We start from the raw sequence: 15956 nt of genomic DNA, 5'->3' as shown, positions 1-15956 counted from the left end.
CCATACCTGGCAAATCTTTCGATTTTTAGTACAGATGGGGTTTCACCATGTTGGCCATGCTAGTCTTGAACTCCTGATCCACCCGCCTCAGCCTCCCCAAGTGCTGGGATTATAGGTGTCAGCCACCACAGCTGGCACGTGTTAGTGTATTTAATGTGTGGCCCAAGACAATTCTTCTTCCAATGTGGCTCAGGGAAAGCAAAAGATTGGACAACCAGGCTTTAAGATAATTCCTTCCCTTAACTAGCTCTCAGGAAAGAATCTTTGGAAAAAGATCCTGGAGTTGGGAATGACAATAATGTTGTTCAGTTAACCTTTACAAGTATGATTTTCAGGCCTGGATAAGGGTCACAGTTGTATTTTCAGAAAAATGTACAGAAAACTTGAGTAGACATCCACCAAGGTTACTTGTTTTTTTTTTTTGTTTGTTTTGTTTTTTTAACAGATGGGGTTTTGTTGTGTTGGCCAGGCTGGTCCCCAATTCCTGGCCTCAAGTGATCAGCCCACCTGGGCTTCCCAAAGTGCTGGTATTATAGGCATGAGCCACTGCACTCTGCCTTAAGATTGTTTTTAATTGTTACCAGCTTCCAGAGGACAAGATCTCAAAAATCTGTGTTCCCTATAGTGACACACTATCATTGCCTATATTCAGTTGGCAAATAAATTTTACATTTACATATAGAATGTTACTTTCCAATTATGATTAGCATTATTATCAAATATATAATACTTTGGGACTTACAATGGAAGTGGTACCAATACAACTCAGTTGACTATTACATCCTCTGCTATTAGTCAATAATATCCCTTTTAGAAAAAATCGTTGCAGGGTTGCCCAAGAATAGCCTAATATTTCCAAATTAATATAATAACTAGCAGCTTTATGACTTTATATCTTAATATAATGAATTAACCAAAGTAGTCACTGTTCAAGGTTTATTGGGGGTTTTAGTTGGTATAACACTTGGATAGTTGGTTGCATTGTTTGTATGTAGATCTTTTTACATTATATGGTAATGTACACTACTGACATAGTTCACAAAATAAGATCCTTTGGAAGAATTATGCACAAGACATATGATATTGGATTTATACACTGGATCCCAGGATGTGACTCATTGGGAAAAAATGTTGGACTAGGCATGTTCAGTGAAGGAGCCAGGAAGTTATATAACACACGGTAAACATCCACCTGACTCAAGGGGCAAATGCAGTACGTACAGCATTGGCAGTGGTGCGTCAGAGGTGGCAGAACTATTTCACACTAACCAGTTGAAGACTACACAAGATTAATACCATCCAGCATCAGGATATAGCTGTGGATTTTACAAACCATTCTTATTTCTAACTTCAGGAGTTGATGTTTTTCCCAGTCCATCTTAAAATATTACTGCTTTAATCACAGATCAGATAAAAAGGACAACATGCACAACCTCCACCTAGAATCCTGTTGTAGCCTAGACAGTGAAATGATATGACATCAGAAGACTTTAAAATTGCAGCTCCTTTTGGATCCCCCAAAGTGTATCTGCACTCTTCTTCAAACGGGCCTCTTCCTCAGAAGTCAGAGTCACCTTCACAAGGTCTGAGATTCCATTCTGTCCCAAAATGCAAGGAACACTAAGGAAGACATCATCCTTTATTCCGTAAAGACCCTGAAGATGAAATGAAAAAAAAAAAATCTCACATTTTGTCTATGCATTCCCAGGTTTCCCAAGACTTACAGTCTCTATAATTATAAAGCTTTTTTTTTTTTTTTTTTTTTTTTGAGGCAGAGTCTCGCTCTGTCGCCCAGGCTGGAGTGCAGTGGCACGATCTCAGCTCACCGCAACCTCCACCTCCAGGGTTCAAGTGATTCTCCTGCTTCAGCCTTCTGGGACTACAGGCGTGCGCCACCACACTTGGCTAATTTTTGTATGGTTAGTACAGATGGGGTTTCACCATGTTGGCCAGGTTGGTCTCAAATTCTTGACCTCAGGTGATCCACCTCTTGGCCTCCCAAAGTGCTGGGGTTACAAGCATGAGCCACAGAGCCCAGCCGCTTTTTTTCTTTTGAGATGGAGTTTCACTCTTGTTGCCCAGGCTGGAGTGCAATGGTGCGATCTCGGCTCACTGCAACCTCCACCTCCTGGGTTCAAGTGATTCTTCTGCCTCAGTCTCCCAAGTAGCTGGGATTACAGGCGCCTGCCACCACACCTGGCTAATTTTGTATTTTTAGTAGAGACAGGGTTTCACCATGTTGGTCAGACTGGTCTTGAACTACTGACCTCAGGTGATCCACCCCTTGGCCTCCCAAAGTGCTGGGATTACAGGCATCAGCTGCCGCACATGGCCCTTTTTTTTTTTTTTAACAGAGGCAAGATCTCACTATACTGCCTAGGGTGGTCTCAAACACCTGGGCTCAAGCAATTCTCCTGCCCTTGGCCTTCCAAAGTGCTGGCATTACAGCTGTCAGTCACTGTGTGTGGCCTAATTATGAAGATTTTAAAATACAACTTGAGGCCGGGTGCGGTGGCTCACACCTGCAATTCCAGCATTCGGGGAGGCCGAGGCGGGTGGATCACAAGATCAGGAGGTCGAGACTAGCCTGGCCAATATGGTGAAACTCCGTCTCTACTAAAAATACAAAAAGTAGCCGGGCGTGGTGGCACGCACCTGTAGTCCCAGCTACTTAGGAGGCTGAGGCAGAAGAATCGCTTAAACCTGGGAGGCAGAGGTTGCGGTGAGCCGAGATTGGCCACTGCACTGCAGCCTGGGTGACAGAGGGAGACTGTCTCAAAAAAATAAAAAACTTTGATAAGTAGAAATTCCTTTCCAGGTGTTCAGTTATGATTTAATTAATAGTATAAAAGAAAGTCATTAAAAATAGTAACATAACGCTAACTTGAATATAATTTCTATTTTCCCCAATGGAGAAATAGTTTATTTCTTTTATAGTCTTCCACCTACCTCAGCATAATTGAACAAGACTTTTTTGTAGTCAAATTATCAAGTATCTATGTGTTGAACAGGCCTAATGGACATTAATCCTAAAGCTCAACCATTTCTTTCAAAAAAGGAAAGCTGTGGGTACATTAATTTATTTCACTTAAGTCAGTAATGGAAGACTTGTATTAATCTTTCTCAGAAGAATCTTTTTTAAAAAGCCAGCAAAAAGCATTCAAATACAGCGTATCACTACATAGACCTACCTTAATCATGGTGGAAACTGGGTGCACCCGCCTAAGATTCTTCATTATACTCTCTGCCAAATCTGCTACAGAGAGTCCAATAGCCCAGGATGTGTAGCCTTTGAGTTTGATCACCTCATAAGCACTGTATGATAGGAAACCATAGGTAAAGGCAGAAAAAGCAGGGTGGGAGAAAGAAAGAAAAACAAAGTTTTCATTAATACACATTTTACAGTAAATAATGCCACAATGTTGCATTATACCAATAACCCTTGCACATGTATGCTAGGATATTATGTACAGGGATAGTCATTAACAGTACTGTTAGTAACAGCAAAAACATGACAATCTTTCCAATGTCCTCCAACAGAAGAATGGATAAATCATGGTATACTGATACAATGGAATATTACACAGCTATCAAAAAATAAACTATAGCTACTTGTAAAAAAAATTGGATAATTCTTAAAAATATAATATTGAATTTTAAAAAGAAATCCAAGATAACATAGCATCCTTAACTCAGGATTATCTCAAGTGGGAGCGTGAGGGGGACAGAGGGATAGCTGCGGGAAAGAGCACAGAATCCACTTATTTCCAAACACCAGCAGAATACTAAATTCTGATTCAACAATGTTATTTGACAGATGTTGTGTTTCTTTCTTGAGCTGGGTGGTGGGTTCACAGGTTTTATTTAATTAAACAAATACAAACAAGAGGGCCTTGCTTGACCAATCACAAGAATATGTTATGAACTAAAGATTATGATTCTTTTTTTCTTTTTTTTTTTTTTGAGATGGAGTCTCGCTCTGTCGCCCAGGCTGGAGTGCAGTGGCGCGATCTCGGCTCACTGCAAGCTCCAACTACCGGGTTCATGCCATTCTCCTGCCTCAGCCTCCCGAGTAGCTGGGACTACAGGCGCCTGCCACCACGCCCGGCTAATTTTTTGTATTTTTAGTAGAGATGGGGTTTCACCGTGTTAGCCAGGATGGTCTCGATCTCCTGACCTCGTGATCTGCCTGCCTCGGCCTCCCAAAGTGCTGGGATTACAGGCATGAGCCACCATGCCCGGCTATGATTCATTTTTTAATTCTATAGACCTGAGGTCCACACAGGACCACAAAGGTAAATAATGCCACCAAGTTGAAAGCTTCCCTATTTCAATAATTTTTTTTTCCTTTGAGACAGGCTCTTACTCTGTCACCCAGGCTAGCAGGCTCTGGAGTGCAGTGGCAGGATCTCGCTTCACTGCAACCTTGACCTCCCAGGCTCATGCGATCCTCCTGCCTCAGCCTCTCAAGTAGCTAGGACCACAGGTGCTCACCACCATGCCTGGCTAATTTGTGTATTTATTGTAGAGACAGGGTTTTGCCCTGTTGCCCAGGCTGGCCTTGAACTCCTGAGCTCAAGTGATCCTAGGGCCTGGGCCTTGCAAGGTGAGGCACATTCTTTTTTTTTTTGGCTAACATGGTGAAACTCCATCTCTACTAAAAATACAAAAAATTAGCCGGGCGTCATGGCATATGCCTGTAGTCCCAGGTACCCAGGAGGCTGAGGCAGGAGAATCGCCTGAACCCGGGAGGCAGAGGTTGCAGTGAGCCAAGATTGCGCCACTGCACTGCAGCCTGTGCGAAAGGGCAAGATTCTGTCTCAAACAAAACAAAACAAAAAAACCACACAAGTTTTCTAACAAAAAGTTCTCAAATGCAAATACTATTACAATTTTAACCTTTTAAATAAAAATAGTAAATGTTAATATTCTGTGTTGCCAAATTAAAAGATTTATTACCTCTCAACCACCTGCTTGTGAACCTCTTTCCACTGTTCCTTATCTTTATCAGTCCCTAAATCTGGGTGCAGAGTCTTCAGAGAGACACCAGCAACATTCATTCCACTCCATACAGGCACTAAAAGAAATAGTACAGACTACATTTATTTTCATGTACCAACAGATTAGTAATTGTGATTCACTTTCCTAACTCTCTTATCTTCGGAGGAAGAATACTCAATTTTGGTAGATGGTCAAGACTACTAATGTAGTCATTACTCACTTTTAGATTAGATTTTCATTTACTTACATTATGTAAAACTAAGAATTTTAACTGTATTCTAACCTGTTTCTCTAGCCAATTGAAATGTTTAACCCATGTATATTTGAAATATAAAGATAGTATGAGAACATAAGGGGGGTTTTCTTAGCATACAGAACCTAATCATAACATTTTTCAACTGTGATAATATAACTTTTGTGCATTTGGATTTGCTCATCTTTTCAGGGCCAGGCAGTACAAGTCAGGTATAAACAGCTGTGATATTAAATGACTGAAGACATCCTAAGAACTACAGTCTTAAGATATCCATGGTAAGAAGAGAAATTTCATTTCCCGTCCCCCTCGCCATAAAATGCCATATAAAATGGCAACAATCTTAACAATTCTTAACATATAATTATACAAAATGCTAGATTTCGGGAAACCATTCCATCCTACTGAATGGATATTTGATTAGGCTCTAATTGAATAATACAATGCCCATCGACTTTTTATATAATCTTTTCAAAAACAAAAAGAAAATAACTTATGCTTACCACTGGAATCTCCATGTTCCCCAAGGACCCACCCATGACAGCTTAATGGGTGAACTCCCAGCCTTTCCCCCATCAGGTAACGGAATCGGGCTGAATCCAGATTGCAACCACTTCCAATAACACGGTTTTTGGGAAAACCACTTATCTTCCAAGCCACGTAGGTCAAGATATCCACTATGAAAAAGGAGAAAACAAAAATCACCCATTATCCTCTCCCTACACACAAAAAAGATATCCCTACTATGAAGAAAACACTTAAGCAGATACTAGGTGATCATTAGATAATGATAGGCTACTCCAGATATATGGCTTTTCAGGATCTTGATATTGATCATGGCTAACCAATAATTTTGTTAATATTTTTAAGCCTCTACACTATGTATATCAAGTCCATTAATTATTCAAAAAGTAGTTTTGGCTGGGCATGACAACTCACACCTGTAATCCCAACACTTTGGGAGGCTGAGGTGGGAGGACTGCCTGAGGCCAGCAGTTCAAGACCAGCCTGGGCAACATAGCAAAACCCCATCTCTACAAAAAACTTTTAACAAACTAGCCAGGCATATTGGTGCACGCCTGTAGTCCTAGCTACTTAAGAGGCTGAGGAAGAAGGATCACCTGAGCCTAGTAGGTCAAAGCTGCCATGATCATCCCATTGCCCTCCAGCTTGGGCGACAGAGTGAGACATGCTCTCAAAAAAAAAGTATAGTAACAGTTTTATGAAAATAAACTGTTTATCAACTAAGAGACAATTATGGGCCCGGGCACGGTGGCTCACGCCTGTAATCCTAATACTTTGGGAGGCTGAGGCAGATGGATCACCTGAGCTCAGGAAGTTGAGACCAGCCTGGGCAACATGGTGAAACCCCTTTCTACTAAAACTTCAAAAATTAGCCGAGCATGGTGGCACGTGCCTGTAATCCCAGCTACTTGGGAGGCTGAGGCAGGAGAATTGCTTGAACCCAGGAGGCAGAGGTTGCAGTGAGCCAAGATCGAACCACTGCACTCCAGCCTGAGCTACGAAGTGAGACTGTCTCAAAAAAAAAAAAAAAAAAGAGAATAACAATTATTCACAAACTTATCCCTTATCCAAGATCTTGGGCAGGTAATTTTAAGCTCCAACTACATTTAAAGGCATTGTATTCCCTTTAATGTTTTAAAATTATTAAAAAACAAAACACACACACACACAAATCTCCTTAGAAGGGAAATGAAACATGAAAAATAAATGAATCGCCAGGCACGGTGGCTCACGCCTGTAATCCCAGCACTTTGGGAGGCCAAGGCGGGCAGATCACGAGGTCAGGAGATCGAGACCATCCTGGCTAACCTGATGAAACCCCGTCTCTACTAAAAATACAAAAAATTAGCCAGGCGTCGTGGTGGGCACCTGTAGTCCCAGCTACTCAGGAGGCTGAGGCAGGAGAATGGCATGAACCCGGGAGGCGGAGCTTGCAGTGAGCCAAGATCAAGCCACTGTACTCCAGCCAGGGCGACAGAGCGAGACTCTGTCTCAAAAAAAAAAAAAAAAAAAAAAAAAAAAAGAAAAATAAATGAATCAATAAATATGCGTGGCTGGGCACGGTGGCTCACGCCTGTAATCCTAGCACTTTGGGAGGCAGATGGACTGCTTGAGGCCAGGAGTTCAAAACCAGCCTGGCCAACATGGTGAAACCCTGTCTCTACTAAAAATATAAAAAATTAGCCATGTGTGGTGGCAGGCACTTGTAATCCCAGCTACTTGAGAGGCTGAGGCAAAAGAATCGCTTGAACCCATGAGGCAGAGGTTGCAGTGAGCCCAGATTGCGCCACTGCACTCCAACCTGGGCGACAAGAGCAAAACTCTGCCTCAAAATATATATATATATTTTAAAATAATATTCGAAAATATTTTTAAAAATGTATTTAAAATATTTCAAAATATTTAAAATATATATAATATATATATCATATACTATCAGTTTTACTATAGCTTGTCAATTTTTATGCAGTCAAAAGCCTCACCTGGATTTGAAACAATAAGCAACTTGCAGTTCGGGCTGTATTTTACAACATTAGGAATGATGAATTTAAAGATGTTCACGTTACGCTGGACCAAATTAAGACGGCTTTCTCCCTCTTGCTGACGTGCCCCAGCCGTGATAATGACCAGCTTGGAGTTTGCAGTTACATTATAGTCTAGAGAAAAGGGGAATAATGACCAGATTAAGGCCTTTAGAATAAATTTTACCTAGGCAGCAAAAATTTGTTCCATAAATGCTCCACAAACCTTTCTTGTTCTTAGAGTTTTATCATTATGGCTTCTTAAATGGAGGAAGAGCATGTCAACATCTTCCTTGTATTCTAGTTTTAGTCAAGTTGTAACTTTACGTAACTACAATTAGGGAGAGCTGGAGGAAATCAAGTTTATTATTTGATTCTCCTATTAATTTCTTACATATCCTCAAATTTTTTGATCCCCAAGCTCAACATTCACACTCTTCCATACTCCTGGTTTCTACTTAACTGGTGTCCTATCAGCCCAGGAACAGGCAATTTCGTGTGTGTGTGTGTGTGTGTGTGTGTGTGTGGTTGTGGTGGTGGTGGTGGTGGTGGTGGTAGGGGGACTTGTTTTTAAGCAGAGACAGCTTTACACTTAACAAACATATTTTGCTTCTAGATACCCTATGGCACAAGAGAGTTAAACCAGTGATGAAGGGAGTTGCCCATCAGCAAGGTGGCCAGTGATTTTCAGGTATCAAAACAGACACTATTTGGGCTCACATTCAGGTTTCTTGGCTGGTGCTGTTAAGTGTGAAAGGGTCAAGCCAAGAGTATTAGCTGAACAGGCTCATTTATTTACCCTATTCTCAACTTCGTGTGTGAAAGGATGTGGGGGCAAGTAAGTAACACAATGTGGTTAAATACAGACCTAAGGTTTAAGCTTTACTCATTACATTCTAATTCAGATGGTTTGCATAGCATGGACAAATTGGATTTCTAATTTAAACCATTTGCCAGAAATTGAAACTTTGATATTCACAGGCACCTAAGTGAAATTGTTCCCAGGCTCTTGCACCCGGCATTTAAAACAAAATCTTTAAAGAGCTAGGATTTCAAGCCTGATAAAGCATTTAAGTCTAAAGCCGGGCACAGTGGTTCACACCTGCAATCCCAGTACTTCGGAAGGCTAAGGAGGGAGGATCACTTGAGCCCAGTGGTTCAAGACAGGCCTGGGCAACACAGTGGGTCCCCATCTCTACAAAAAGTAAAAAAATTAGCCGGGCATGGTAGCATACCCTATAGTCCCAGTTTCTTTGTGAGGGGGAGGGGGTAATGAAGTGGAAGGAGGATTGCTTGAGCCCAGGGTTCGAGGCTGTGGTGAGCCATAATTGTGCAACTGCACTCTACCCTAAGCAACAAATGGAGACCATCTGGAAAAAGAATTTAAGTCAAGCATGGATTATAATATAAACTTGTTGAAATCAACCTTTGCCAGAGACAATCTTTGGTGTTCTAAGGAAAAGGCTGCCATGTTGGAGATCCATCATCTCTCCCTTCAATTTGTCTTCGATGACATCAACAAGAGCAAGTTCATCTGCCAAGTCCTAAAAGACATCAAATCTTTAGTTAAATGGAAAATTGCCACTTCCAGATTTTTAGAAGAGCATGAAAAATTTCTATATTTCCGGCATAGGGGAGTTCTGTTACTTTATTAGTACAGTATCGAGATATTCAAAGTAGAGGGCACCCCATTTCAAAAGCTGACTTACAGATTACTCCATACATAGATAGCACTGACCCTCTCTCCAGCCCTGTCTCCCCACTGAAGCGAGCTCTATAGGAATTCCACCACTGCAGATGTGGAAGCAGAACACTGGACTGGCAGTTGCTAGAATAACTTCCAATTATATAAAACTGCTCTGTCTACTCTCTCAAATTCCATCCTACACACCAATTTTAGGTTGTTATTCATTTAACTAGGTGATATAGACCAGCGTCAAGACTTGAAATTAGTAAGAAATGTTCTGGCCGGGCATAGTGACTCACATCTGTAATCCCAACACTTTGGGAGGCCGAGGCGGGCAGATCACTTGAGGTCAGGAGTTCAAGACAGCCTGGCCAGGCCAGGCACGGTGGCTCACGCTTGTAATCCCAGCACTTTGGGAGGCCGAGGCAGGCAGATCACAAGGTCAGGAGATCGAGACCATCCTGGCTAACACGGTGAAACCGCGTCTCTACTAAAAAATACAAACATTTAGCCAGGCGTGGTGGTGGGTGCCTGTAGTCCCAGCTACTTGGGAGGCTGAGACAGGAGAATGGCATGAACCCGGGAGGCGGAGCTAGCAGTGAGCGGAGTTCACGCCACTGCACTCTAGCCTGGGCGACACGGCGAGACTCCTTCTCAGAAAAAAAAAAAAAAACACCAGCCTGGCCAATATGGTGAAGGCCTGTCTCTACTAAAAATACAAAAATTAGCCAGGCGTGGCAGTGGGTGCCTGTAGTCCCAGCTACTCGGGAGGCTGAGAGAGGAGAATCACTTGAACCCAGGAGGTCAAGTGAGCCAAGATCGTGCCACTGCACTCCAGCCAGGGCAACAAAGCGGGATTCCGTCTCAAAAAAAAAAGTTAAAAAGTTAAAAAGTCTGATTTCCGCCCATCTTTCAGAGATGGAATCTGAACTATTCCCTGGTTGATTCCATATATGAACCATATATGAACCAATACTAACAGTTATGGATAAATAGGTTTGTGCAGTGTATAATACTGGCAAAAAATATCCTTATAGTTGCAACTCAAAGTTCATAGGTCCATTTCAGGCCAGGAGCACCAATAACAGCTTTAATACAACTGGATGTGGTCTATCGTTACCAAAAGTTATTCAAGCTGCAGATCTATCCCTAAATCATCCACAATATAATGAGTATCAGTTACTCTTCTTACCCACACCTGAGCCAGAGGCCATCACAGAGAAAAACCATAGGTGGTTTGTAGGTGTGGGGAAAACAGCATCAATTTCTCATCTAGTGGGTAAGGAATAAAAGTTGGTGTATTATGTGGCGTTTCCTAAGAACATATATAGAGTCACCTGTGTTGTTACAAGGCCTTTTCATGGCTCATTTCTGTCTTTAGTCCCTTCTCACTTGAATCCATGTCTATTTAGAACCCAGAATTCATCATTTTACTTTTATTAGAAACTCCACATCTTAACTTCAGATTTTTTTTTTGAGATGGAGTCTCGCTGTCGCCCAGGCTGGAGTGGAGTGGTGCTATCTCGGGTCACTGCCACCTCCACCTCCTGGGTTCAAGCAATTCTCCTGCCTCAGCCTCCCAAGTAGCTGGGACTATAGGCGTATGCCACCACACCCGGCTAATTTTTTGTATTTCTAGTAAAGATGGGGTTTCATCGTGTTAGCCAGGATGGTCTCCATCTCCTGACCTCGCCCACCTCAGCCTCCTAAAGTGCTGGCATTACAAGCATGAGCCACTGTGCCCCGCCTCAGACATTTTAATGTTGTAAGCTGCCTCAATTTCTTTTAAATATAAATCAGCTTTCAATAGTGTAATAAGGAGTGCTTTACTCACAATTTCTTTTTTCTAATTAAATTTTAGCTCCATAATTGATAACAAAATTGCTATCCAAGGCACAGGGGCAATGAGATTTGGGTGGGAGAACTTATGATTTCCCATATAATTTTACCAATAAATGACAATTTTTGAATTGTCATTTTCAATTCAAAAATCACTTTAAAAGAATTTTGGCTCATTTAAAATCATGCACCCTTCCTTTTCATTGGTAGTCAATCCATGCATGTTAATACAGAATAATGAATTTTAGGAACTGGGTCTCCAGCCTGACAACCTTTGATTCTTTTTAATTTCAGATACACTTCTGGTGTATTATCATATTTCAAAAGTTTGTTTCACAGAAAGTTATCCGAATGAGTGCATGAATCTAAATACTGTTACATGAAATGTAATAATACAATTCTAGGTGTAGGAGTGGGGGTAGAGGATGGGTGGGGTCAAGGTATGGGCTTCCAGTGTGGTAGACTCTCACTTACCTTCATTAAGATACTGATGGCACAGGCCATGCCAACAGCACCAACCCCAACAACTGTAATCTTATTCTGGGGGGTCTGTTCTTCCTTTAGAAGATTATGAATCAGCTGATCCTTTAGAGTTGCCATATTGGACTTGGAACCAAAAGGAATCTATAGGAGGAAAAACATTTAGTGTCACTACAGCTTCTTTAATGTTTATTAACCAAGAGATTTTTTTAAGCTATTTTACTTCCTTTGGGGGTATTTGCCACTATAAATCACTAGAGATGACTTAAAAGGGAGGGGAAAAAACCTAATGGTTGCCAAAAGAGAGTTGAAAGGCCTAATGACAGGGTCTGTGAAGAGTGAAGGCCCATACCTTAGCGCGGAAAAGGAATATCGACGTTTGGGTGTAAGTATAGCCTCCTGAGGGTTCACCCATCGCGGTTTATTAACCCCAAGTGGGGCTGGCCTTTCCTCAGACAAGATCACTCTGAGCTACTCCGGCTCCTACAGCAAGGACACAGCCAGGCTTCTCAAGTAAAAACCAGAGATAACGTGCAGAAAAGCCATTAACTGCCACAAAGCTCAAGTCCAAGGCACAGGAGCCTGCAGTGATCCGCGCGCATGCGCGCTTTGTGGCTCTCCTTCCCGCTCGGAAAGGTGGGCGGAAATCAGACTAATTGCTGGGTCCTCCGAACAACCGGCTTTTACGCCCCGCCCAAGTCCGGAAGATGGGCGGGCCCAGGAACTTGTGCGCGTGCGCATGCGCATTACAGCGCGCAGGGCGAAGCCGATTAGCCTAGCGGCCTCCGGCCGTTGGGAAGCGGGCATCCGGCCAGAAGGCAGAAGGCTGAGAAGCCCCGCCCGTAAGCAGAGGCAATCTGGAGCTATGCAGCTCAGCGGGTGAGAGGGAGCTGGGATTCAGACTTCAGACCTAATGAATGCCCCGAAGCAGACGCCAGCAACGTGAAGCCTAGCTGGCAGCCTCCCAGGTCTGGCGTGCAGCCAGCGCCAGACTTTAAATCGCAATACTAGAAACCAGGGCCTGTTAACCAACCGGGAGGGAGGCACACGGTGTGGCTTCTGCCGTGATCCTTGTTGCAAAGGCCTGTGAGGCCCAGTATGAAGAAATAGTTTCAGTACAGGGAGTGTAGAAATAGCTGCAGAAGGCCTGAGGCCTGCAGCCCTAGAGTTAATAGCTACTTGGTGGAACCCTCGAATTCTTTCCACCTTGTTAATCCAACCCTGCACTGCATTCGCTGGAGGAAATATCACAGGCTGCATCCCCAAAGTATCACGTCTAGTTTTGACACCACTCCAAAGGGCAAAAATCCGAGAGGACCTCTAGGCAGGCAGTCAGCCCAGAGTCACCAAGCTGGAGCCGGGTCTCTCCTTACAAATCACTGCTATTTCTAGACAGCCTTGTAAGGTTTCTAGCCTGGCAGGGGGAAGGGAGTTCCTGCGGACACCTGCTAGCTTCACTGAACGGCCCCGGGATCCAATGCTACCTTTAATGTAGGGGCGGAGGTGGGAGAGCATGGGATGAGGGAAGGGTGCGTCTAGAGGCGAGAGACATGCAAAAACGAGTTCTACACCTCACCTCTGCCGCCTACTCACTGGGAACTTAGAGATCCCTGACTGTCTCCTAGCTTTCGGTCTCCCCATTTGTTAAAAGGAGGAGTTGGTACCGGCGGATCCTACTCAACTGACCGTCTGAGGTGCGGAAGGGTTGGGATGCTGCCTGCTTCATCTTTGCATGCGCCATGCCTAGCACAGCGCGAGATACACCAGTAGCTTCTTAATAAATGCGCAAAGAGCTCCCTATAATCTGCAGGCAGCAGCTGCCCTCACGGAGCCCACCTCTCGAGCGTCCCAAGAGAAAAATGCAAGCCACGTGGTACTCAGCCGCTTTCCGGCTTTCAAGAACCCGCCCCGGACAAGCTGAGGCTTTTTTGGCTCTACGGGCTCCGAGAACTCGACCTCGAGTTTTGCACCGCCCGCCGATTTCGAGCCCAGAGGTATCCCCCACCCTTAAGGCCTATCAGATCCTTGTTCCGCATCCACCCGGGCTTTCGACCCCTGCTTGGGTGCGGCCAACTCCTCGGTTCCCCAGCATGGCCAGAAGCCGTGGTTCCCGCTTAGAGCAAAAGCAGAGCGCGGCGAGCTCCGAACACATGCGTTGTGTGGGCCGCCGCCCAGACGTCTCCGGGCTGTGCTTCTGGAAAGCGGCTCCTACACCTCCCGGGAGCAGGAACCCCTTCGCGAGCAGCGGAGGCCAGCAGAACCAGAAGCAGTTGGCTCTACCTGCCCATCCCTCTGGCGCCGTGCGCGCAGGGCCCTACCGTACCGGGAATGCACGTCGGGCGGTCGTCGGGGGCGCGTGGCAATGAGATCCGGAATCGGCGGCAGCGGCTGCAGCACTCTGAGCTGGGCGAGGGAGGGGCCTTAAGTGGAACAGCTATGCTGACGTCAGCGGGGGTGGGCCGGCGGACGTGCGGGAACCCACGTGTGAGTCGGGCTGGGGGTGGATGCCGAGCCAGGCGGGGCACTGGAGAGGCCCGGGTGGCGCGCGCAGCCAGACAACCGACCGGCAGACTGCTCCACGTGCGCTGGGAATCTAAGTAAGGTGCTGCCCTCCAACCACAGAAGCCGGGGTCGGAGCCATGAGCCTGAGTCAGGACGACCTTCAGTTTCCTCATCCATGAAACCTGGGGACGTTACTCTCAGGAAGGCTTGGATCTGTTTCTTCTTCATCCCTGTTTCTCAGTGTCCAGAACAGCTTCTGGCACGTAATAGGCACTCCGCAAATATTTGTTGAACGAAAGGAAGAAAATGCCTAGCAGTCAGTCAGTCTGTTCTTACCTAAGTCGAGTGACCTCCAAAACTCGACGCTGCTTTTCCCTCTGCTGCTAAGCCTACCAGCTCCCACTCACAGTGAAGCCTTGGCCTCTCAGGCCTTGCAGGGTGACTCAGTTCAAATTTACATTTTATTCTGCACTTCCTACTGCCCACCCCACTGGCATCTCATCTCGAGTCTCAGCCATACCCAAGAACTGTCAGTGGCTCGTTTTTTTGGTTTTGGTTTTTTGTTTGTTTATTTGTTTTTTGGTATTTTTCGAGACAGGGTCTCAGTCTGTCACCCAGGCTGGAGGGCAGTGGCGTGATCATGGCTTCCTGCAGCCTCGACCTTCTGGCTCAAGCGATCTTCCCACCTCGGCTCCCCGAAGTGACTGGGACTACAAGCGCGCCCACTTGCCCTGCGATTTTTTTTTAATTATTAATTTTTTTTTTTTGAAACGGAGTCGCTCTGTCGCCCAGGCTGGAGTGCAGTGGGCTGATCTCGGCTCACTGCAACCTCTGCCTCCCGGGTTCAAGCGAATCTCCTGCCTCAGCCTCCTGAGAAGCTGGGATTACAGCCAAGCGCCACCACGCCCGGCTAATTTTTGTAATTTTTAGTAGAGACGGGGTTTCACCATGTTGGTCAGGCTGATCTCAAACTCCTGGCCTCAAGTGATCTGGCCGCCTCGGCCCCCCAAAGAGCTGGGATTACAGGCGTGAGCCACCGTGCCCAGCTCAATTTTTTGTTTTCTTATCATACTTACCTCTGGGCCTGTATTCTTGCTGATTCCATTGCCTAACCCGCCCTCCTCCATCTCTTCTTTAATTTGTACCAATACTTCCCCACTGTGGGGTATATTATGAAATATATTTGGTAAGCCCTTGAGTATGCCAAAATTTCCTGAATTTTCTGATAGGAGTGTCTTTTGTTATTTATAAAGAGCCTTTTTCCCTGACTTAATGTTAATGAATGAGGAGTCTTAGCCTCAGGAAGGAGCCAGTCATGGGAAAGACCAAATGATTAGGGAATTAGAGGGCTGGAACTTTCAGCCCAAAGGGATGGCTGGGTTTACTTACTCCCTGAACCTACAGCAGCAGCCCAGTGCAGCTTTGAGATAGATCCATAACTGAGTTTCTTGGTTTTGACGGAAAACTCTAACCTCAGCTCCAAAATAGCACAAGGGGCCAGGTGCAGTGACTCATGCCTGTAATCCCAGCACCAATGTGGTTGAGGTGGGAGGACTGCTTGAGGCCAGGAGTTCGAGACTAGCCTGGGCAGCATAGTGAGACCCTGTCTCAAAAAAAAAAAAAAAAAAAAAATAGCAGGGCATGCTTG

General features: G+C 44.8%; 1 protein-coding gene across 2 annotated transcripts; it reads right to left on the bottom strand.

Annotated features, from left to right (window-relative positions):
- Positions 1–922: 922 nt before the first annotated feature.
- LDHA (lactate dehydrogenase A) lies at positions 923–14276 on the bottom strand. Of its 2 annotated transcripts, none has more exons than XM_008971505.3 (8): positions 14130–14276; positions 11801–11950; positions 9227–9344; positions 7762–7935; positions 5758–5931; positions 4960–5077; positions 3192–3315; positions 923–1655 (listed from the first exon to the last, which is right to left on the bottom strand). In XM_008971505.3, the coding sequence occupies exons 2-8, from the start codon at positions 11924–11926 to the stop codon at positions 1491–1493; spliced, it is 999 nt and encodes a 332-aa protein (XP_008969753.1). In that variant the 5' UTR covers positions 11927–11950; positions 14130–14276; the 3' UTR covers positions 923–1490. The 2 variants fall into 2 exon arrangements, with proteins under 2 accessions (XP_008969753.1, XP_034788165.1); XM_034932274.3 differs by having other exon boundaries at positions 12159–14137.
- Positions 14277–15956: the final 1680 nt, after the last annotated feature.

Source organism: Pan paniscus, chromosome 9, assembly GCF_029289425.2.
Source record: "Pan paniscus chromosome 9, NHGRI_mPanPan1-v2.0_pri, whole genome shotgun sequence".
Taxonomy (NCBI): domain Eukaryota; kingdom Metazoa; phylum Chordata; class Mammalia; order Primates; family Hominidae; genus Pan; species Pan paniscus.
Note: the sequence above shows the minus strand (reverse complement) of the source record. Positions and strands in the feature narration are given on the sequence as shown.

What these genes read in the sequence shown, in the direction of transcription:
- LDHA (XM_034932274.3), bottom strand. Translation starts at nt 12,221, where the DNA reads ATGGGTGAACCCTCAGGAGGCTATACTTACACCCAAACGTCGATATTC. An exon ending in CCATCAGTATCTTAATGAAG is followed by an intron (nt 9,345 to 11,800) that starts GTAAGTGAGAGT and finishes GATGTCTTTTAG; the next exon opens with GACTTGGCAGATGAACTTGC. An exon ending in CAGTTTCCACCATGATTAAG is followed by an intron (nt 1,656 to 3,191) that starts GTAGGTCTATGT and finishes TTTCATCTTCAG; the next exon opens with GGTCTTTACGGAATAAAGGA.